Consider the following 7,500-nt stretch of genomic DNA (forward strand, 5'->3'; position numbering starts at 1 on the left):
CGGTTGGTTGTCCTGTGTGGCTCCGTTGGTTGTCCTGTGTGACTCGGTTGGTTGTCCTAAGTGGCTCGGCTGGTTGTCCTGTGTGACTCGGCTGGTTGTCCTAAGTGACTCGGTTGGTTGTCCTGTGTGGCTCGGTTGGTTGTCCTGTGTGGCTCGGTTGGTTGTCCTGTGTGACTCGGTTGGTTGTCCTAAGTGGCTCGGTTGGTTGTCCTGTGTGGCTCGGCTGGTTGTCCTAAGTGACTCGGTTGGTTGTCCCGTGTGGCTCGGTTGGTTGTCCTGTGTGGCTCAGTTGGTTGTCCTGTGTGGCTCGGTTGGTTGTCCTAAGTGGCTCGGTTGGTTGTCCTGTGTGGCTCGGTTGGTTGTCCTGTGTGGCTCGGCTGGTTGTCCTGTGTGGCTCGGTTGGTTGTCCTGTGTGGCTCGGTTGGTTGTCCTGTGTGGCTCGGTTGGTTGAGCATGACGCCAGCAATGCCAGGGTCATGGGTTTGATTCCTGCCACCAGTATGAAGATGTATCACTGCTGTAAGTCCTTTAGATAAAAGCTTCTGCTTAAATGTCCAATGTTTTGTCAGGATTCCTGGATTGTCTGCTTATTCCTTCATAATCCCAGGAATCTTCCAACTGCCGTTGCAGCTGGCTCGGTACAGTTGCAGCTGGCTCGGTACAGTTGCAGCTGGGCTCGGTACAGTTGCAGCTGCCTCGGTACAGTTGCAGCTGGCTCGGTACAGTTGCAGCTGGCTCGGTACAGTTGCAGCTGGCTCGGTACAGTTGCAGCTGGCTGGGTACAGTTGCAGCTGGCTGGGTACAGTTGCAGCTGGCTCGGTACAGTTGCAGCTGGCTCGGTACAGTTGCAGCTGGCTCGGTACAGGTGCAGCTGGCTGGGTACAGTTGCAGCTGGCTCGGTACAGTTGCAGCTGGCTCGGTACAGTTGCAGCTGGCTGGGTACAGTTGCAGCTGGCTCGGTACAGTTGCAGCTGGCTCGGTACAGTTGCAGCTGGCTCGGTACAGGTGCAGCTGGCTGGGTACAGTTGCAGCTGGCTCGGTACAGTTGCAGCTGGCTCGGTACAGTTGCAGCTGGCTGGGTACAGTTGCAGCTGGCTCGGTACAGTTGCAGCTGGCTCGGTACAGTTGCTGCTGGCTCGGTACCGTTAGTGGGCTGTAGTGGTTGTTGTGGCTCCCCATGGTATTGGGAGCGAGGAGGACTAACTAAAGGTGAGTGAGAGTCACTCGGTTAAATTTCAACAATGGTGGAAGTGTTAAAACAACAACTAGACACAAATAGAGATTTGTGTCTAGAGAAGAAATAAACTATTATTATTATGCTTCGCTTTGGTGAACCTCAATTTTACACAGTATGGAACTATACAATCACAATATAGAACTATACAATCCCAGTATAGAACTATACAATCACAATATAGAACTATACAATCCCAGTATAGAACTATACAATCACAATATAGAACTATACAATCACAATATAGAACTATACAATCCCAGTATAGAACTATACAATCACAATATAGAACTATACAATCCCAGTATAGAACTATACAATCCCAGTATAGAACTATACAATCCCAGTATAGAACTATACAATCACAATATAGAACTATACAATCACAATATAGAACTATACATACAATCATTTTATACACAGATACAAACCACCCCACAGATTCTAGGAAGCAGGGGTTAAATTGTACATCATAGTGTGTGTGTGTGTGTGAGCCCTGCTGCAGTGTGTTTGTTGGTTTATCCTGTCCTCTGAGCCAACCATGGAGCAAAGGAACACTGGAGAAACAAACACACACACTGCTTGGGCACTGACATTTACCAGACTGCAAATGGAGGTGTGTGTGTAGGGTGGGGATCTGTGCTGTCTGTCTCTACAGAGAGAGAATCTACAGTCATTTTAGAGAGAGAGAATCTACAGTCATCTTCGAGAGAGAGAATCTACAGTCGTTTTAGAGAGAGAGAATCTACAGTCATTTTAGAGAGAGAGAATCTACAGTCATTTTAGAGAGAGAGAATCTACAGTCATTTTAGAGAGAGACAGATTCTACAGAGTCATTTTAGAGAGAGACAGATTCTACAGAGTCGTTTTAGAGAGAGACAGATTCTAGAGTCATTTTAGAGAGAGACAGATTCTACAGTCATTTTAGAGAGAGACAGATTCTAGAGTCATTTTAGAGAGACAGATTCTAGAGTCATTTTAGAGAAACAGATTCTAGAGTCATTTTAGAGAGAGACAGATTCTAGAGTCATTTTAGAGAGACAGATTCTAGAGTCATTTTAGAGAGACAGATTCTAGAGTCATTTTGTCATATACACAACTAAAGTATGAATCCTCTTCCAAACAGTCTTATATCCCATGTTTAAAAGTCCTCAACTCTCCTTCTTCCTCCAAATGGTCTGTACACAACACAGATACAAAATAAAAGTCATTTTTTCTCATTTCCCAAACGGCCACATGTCCAGTCAGAACCCTCAGAACAGATGGTCAACTCCATACAAATAGAATGAATAGAACAGAACTCATTCTACATTCTGTAATCAACTCCTTCCATTCTATAGTTAGTATGTAACCATGCACACATGGCACACATCTTGGCCATCACATCATCACAAATGTGTTCTTTTTTTCTTGCTACCGTTCTGTTCCATAGATCCACATACTATTATGTGATTTATATATCAATAAACCAATACATTCTTCTGTCTATTGATCCTCAGTGTCTGTCCAACGTTTTGTCCCTCCTTCACATATAGAATCCTATGGAATCCACTTTTAGAATTCACTTTGGAGTGTCCAGGGAAGCAGGGGGAGTAGGGATTTAATCCTTGGGGGTTCCCCCTTCCTCCCTCCTCTCCTTTCACCCTGTCCCCCGTCCCCCCATTCCTCACCCTGGCAGTGTCCTGAACCTGTCCTCCCCCCCCCATTCCTCACCCTGGCAGTGTCCTGAACCTGTCCCCCCCCATTCCTCACCCTGGCAGTGTCCTGAACCTGTCCCCGTCCCCCCATTCCTCACCCTGGCAGTGTCCTGAACCTGTCCCCCCCATTCCTCATCCTGGCAGTGTCCTGAACCTGTCCCCCCATTCCTCACCCTGGCAGTGTCCTGAACCTGTCCCCCCCCATTCCTCACCCTGGCAGTGTCCTGAACCTGTCCTCCCCTCCTCTCCTTTCACCCCCCCCATTCGTCACCCTGGCAGTGTCCTGAACCTGTCCTCCCCTCCTCTCCTTTCACCCCCCCCATTCGTCACCCTGGCAGTGTCCTGAACCTGTCCTCCCCTCCTCTCCTTTCCCCCATTCGTCACCCTGGCAGTGTCCTGAACCTGTCCTCCCCTCCTCTCCTTTCCTTTTTATCCCACCCACCCCCCTGTCCTGGTGGTTTCCCACCCTCTCGTTTCCATCCATCTTTACAGGTCCAGACGGAATGCCCCAAAATAACTTGATGAATCCTCCGCATGGACCATGGAGGGGGACGAGACAGAGACAAAGAGTTCATCCCCGGCCCTGAGCTCAAACAGCCCTCCCTGGTACACAGAGTGGAGGGCGTACTCCGCGTCTGGGGCCCAGCACTTGGTTCCTACACCCTTCAGCAGCTGGATGGGTCTCAGGTAGGACGTCTTCTTGTATACACACTGGACCAGCTGGTGACTGGTTGTATGTTGGTCCCCTTCATTAAGGGATGGGTAGCGGAAGTACACCTGGGGATGGAGGGAGAGTGGGATGGATGGATGGATGGAGGGAGAGAGAAAGAGATAGAGAGTGGGAGGAACAAATAGAGAGGGAGGCAGGGAGGGAGGGAGTAATGGAGGGAGGAGGCAGGGAGGGAGTAATGGAGGGAGGAGGCAGGCAGGGAGGAGGGAGTAATGGAGGGGAGGAGGCAGGGAGGGAGTAATGGAGGAGGAGGGAGGGAGGGAGGGAGTAATGGAGGGAGGAGGGAGGGAGGGAGTAATGGAGGGAGGAGGGAGGGAGGGAGTAATGGAGGAGGAGGCAGGGAGGGAGTAATGGAGGGAGGAGGCAGGCAGGCAGGGAGGAGGGAGTAATGGAGGGAGGGAGAGAGGGAGGGAGTAATGGAGGGAGGAGGCAGGCAGGGAGGGAGTAGTGGAGGGAGGGAGGGAGTAATGGAGGGAGGAGGCAGGGAGGGAGTAATGGAGGGAGGAGGCAGGCAGGGAGGGAGGGAGTAATGGAGGGAGGAGGCAGGGAGGGAGTAATGGAGGGAGGAGGCAGGCAGGAGGGAGGGAGGGAGTAATGGAGGGAGGAGGGAGAGGGAGGGAGTAATGGAGGGAGGAGGCAGGCAGGGAGGGAGTAGTGGAGGGAGGGAGGGAGTAATGGAGGGAGGAGGCAGGGAGGGAGTAATGGAGGGAGGAGGCAGGGAGGGAGTAATGGAGGGGGAGGCAGGGAGGGAGGGAGTAATGGAGGGGAGGCATTCAGGAGGGAGTAATGGAGGGAGGAGGCAGGCAGGGAGGGAGGGAGTAATGGAGGGAGGGAGGCAGGGAGGGAGGGAGTAATGGAGGGAGGAGGCAGGAGGGAGGGTAATGGAGGGAGGAGGGAGGGAGGAGTAATGGAGGGAGGAGGCAGGCAGGGAGGGAGGGAGTAATGGAGGAAGGAGGCAGGCAGGGAGGGAGGGAGTAATGGAGGGAGGAGGCAGGCAGGGAGGGAGGGAGGGAGTAATGGAGGGAAGGAGACAGGCAGGGAGGGAGGGAGGGAGGAATGGAGGGAGGAGGCAGGCAGGAGGGAGGGAGTAATGGAGGGAGGAGGCAGGGAGGGAGGGGAGGGAGGAGGCATGGAGGGAGGGATGGAGGGGGAGGCAGGGAGGGAGTAATGGAGGGAGGAGGCAGGCAGGGAGGGAGGGAGTAATGGAGGGAGGAGGCATTCAGGGAGGGGTAATGGAGGGAGGAGGCAGGAGGGAGGGAGTAATGGAGGGAGGAGGCATTCAGGGAGGGAGTAATGGAGGGAGGAGGCATTCAGGAGGGAGTAATGGAGGGAGGAGGCAGGCAGGGAGGGGAGGGAGTAATGGAGGGAGGAGGAGGGAGGGAGGGAGTAATGGAGGGAGGAGGCAGGCAGGGAGGGAGGGAGTAATGGAGGGAGGAGGAGGGAGGGAGTAATGGAGGGAGGAGGCAGGCAGGGAGGGAGGAGTAATGGAGGAGGAGACAGGCAGGGAGGGAGGGAGTAATGGAGGGAGGAGGCAGGCAGGGAGGGAGGGAGGGAGTAATGGAGGAAGGAGACAGGCAGGGAGGGAGGGAGGGAGGAATGGAGGGAGGAGGCAGGCAGGGGAGGAGGGGTAATGGAGGGAGGAGGAGGGAGGGAGTAATGGAGGGAGGAGGCAGGCAGGGAGGGAGGGGAGTAATGGAGGAAGGAGACAGGGAGGGAGGGAGGGAGTAATGGAGGGAGGAGGCAGGCAGGGAGGGAGGGAGGGAGTAATGGAGGAAGAAGACAGGCAGGGAGGGAGGGAGGGAGGAATGGAGGGAGGAGGCAGGCAGGGAGGGAGGGAGTAATGGAGGGAGGAGGCAGGCAGGCAGGGAGGAGGAGGGAGGGAGGGAGGGAGGAGGCAGGCAGGAGGGAGGCAGGCAGGGAGGGGGAGGCAGGAGGGAGGGAGGAGGCAGGCAGGCAGGCAGGGAGGAGGCAGGCAGGCAGGGAGGGAGGAGGCAGGCAGGCAGGGGGAGGAGGCAGGCAGGGAGGGAGGAGGCAGGCAAGGAGGGAGGAGGCAGGCAGGGAGGGAGGAGGCAGGCAGGGAGGAGGCAGGCAGGGAGGGAGGGATAGCGGTACAGAGAGAAAGGAGAGGAGGATTAATTGAATGGTACTTGATTGATGTCTAGAAGGGAAATTGCTTTGTCACAGGCTTGTATGAACATCCAAAACATGTATTAGAAGTCATGAAGTCATTCTCTGTATCACGGAGGCGCTCCGCACTGCTAAAGCTAACTCTCTCTCCTCTGCTCTCATCCTTCTAGACCTATCGGGATACTGGAACCATCAGATCCTCCTCTCCACCCTCTCCGAGTTGGGCATCTCCGGCGGCCCACGCTTGGATTGCGTCCTACCTGACAGGTCGCTCCTACCAGGTGGGAGGAGAAGTCTCACACCACGTGCTCTCACCACTGGTGTCCCCAGGGCTCTGGGAGGCCCTCTCCTAATGGAGTCACTTGGCTCTGTCATAACCTCACATGGTCTCTCCTATCATTGCTATGCAGGGACACACAATTAATCTTCTCCTTTCCCCCTTCTGATGACCAGGTGGCAGGCATCTCTGCATGTCTGGGAGGGATGACGGATCAGCTGAACCTCGGCAAGACGGAACTGCTGGGAAGGACTGCCCGTTCCATGATCTCGCCATCACGGTTGACAACTCCATTGTGTCCTCCTCCCAGAGCGCTAAGAACCTTGGCGGCTGGACAACACCCTGTCGTTCTCAACTAACATCAAGGCGGTGGCCCGGAGGTTCATGCTCTACAAGGCAGAGTACGACCCTGCCTCACACAGGAAACGGCGCAGGTCCTAATCCAGGCACTTGTCAGTCTGGATTACTGCATCTCGCTGTTGGCTGGGCTCCCTGCCTGTGCCATTAAACCCCTACAACTCATCCAGAGGGCAGTCTGGTGTTCAACCTTCCCAAGTTCTCTCACGGCTCCTCCGCTCCCTCCACTGGCTTCCAGTTGAAGGCATCCGCTACAAGACCATGGTGGCCTACGGAGCTGTGAGGGGGAACGGCACCTCAGTACCTCCAGGCTCTGATCAGGACACCCAAACAAGGGCACTGGTTCATCCACCTCTGGCCTGCTCGCCTCCCTACCACTGAGGAAGTACAGTTCCCGCTCAGCCCAGTCAAAACTGTTCGCTGCTCTGGCCCCCAATGGTGGAACAAACTCCCTCACGACGCCAGGACAGCGGAGTCAATCACCACCTTCCGGAGACACCTGAAACCCCACCTCTTTAAGGAATACCTAGGATAGGATGTAATCCCTCTCACCCCCCTCCCCTGAAAAGATTTAGATGCACTACTGTTCCACTGGAGGTCATAAGGTGAATGCACCAATTTGTAAGTCGCTCTGGATAAGAGCGTCTGCTAAATGACTTAAATGTAAATGTAAATGTATGAAAATAACATTTTAAGGGCTAAATTCAATCCGTAGCGCTGAAGACGAGCACTACAGAGCGATAGAAATGTAAAGGCCATGTTCCCGTGTCAGTGGAGACTGTATTCACCTATACATTTCAACCCTGCTATAGCTCTGAGTCTGAAAACATTAGCCTACCTGTGAGTACAGGTAGTACCGCCCATCCTGGGGCACACGCAGCCTCCCATTGGCTAAGGTCATGTTGTGAAGATGGGCTCCAAAGCTCTGATTGGCCCAGGAACGGATGGCGTGGCGACATGATTGGTGGAGGTCAGACTGGGGGGTGGGGTACGAAGGAGACCCTGTTGAGGGAGGGAGAGTGTGACAGAGAGAGAGAGAGAGAGAGAGAGAGAGAGGGAGACAGAGGGAGAGAGACAG

General features: G+C 54.1%; 1 protein-coding gene across 1 annotated transcript in view; it reads right to left on the reverse strand.

Moving 5' to 3' along the window:
• Nucleotides 1-3,378: 3,378 nt before the first annotated feature.
• Nucleotides 3,379-7,500, reverse strand: part of LOC135574263 (tumor necrosis factor ligand superfamily member 10-like) — a 90,407-nt gene continuing 86,285 nt past the window's right edge. Inside the window, exons 5-6 of the mRNA XM_065025257.1 lie at nt 7,261-7,424; nt 3,379-3,708 (exon numbers count right to left, since the gene is read on the reverse strand). Coding sequence (XP_064881329.1) covers nt 3,418-3,708; nt 7,261-7,424 — 455 coding nt within the window. The 3' untranslated portion in view covers nt 3,379-3,417. The remainder of the gene's footprint in view (nt 3,709-7,260; nt 7,425-7,500) is intronic.

The sequence above is a fragment of the Oncorhynchus nerka genome, linkage group LG12 (genome assembly GCF_034236695.1).
Source record: "Oncorhynchus nerka isolate Pitt River linkage group LG12, Oner_Uvic_2.0, whole genome shotgun sequence".
In the NCBI taxonomy this organism is placed as follows: domain Eukaryota; kingdom Metazoa; phylum Chordata; class Actinopteri; order Salmoniformes; family Salmonidae; genus Oncorhynchus; species Oncorhynchus nerka.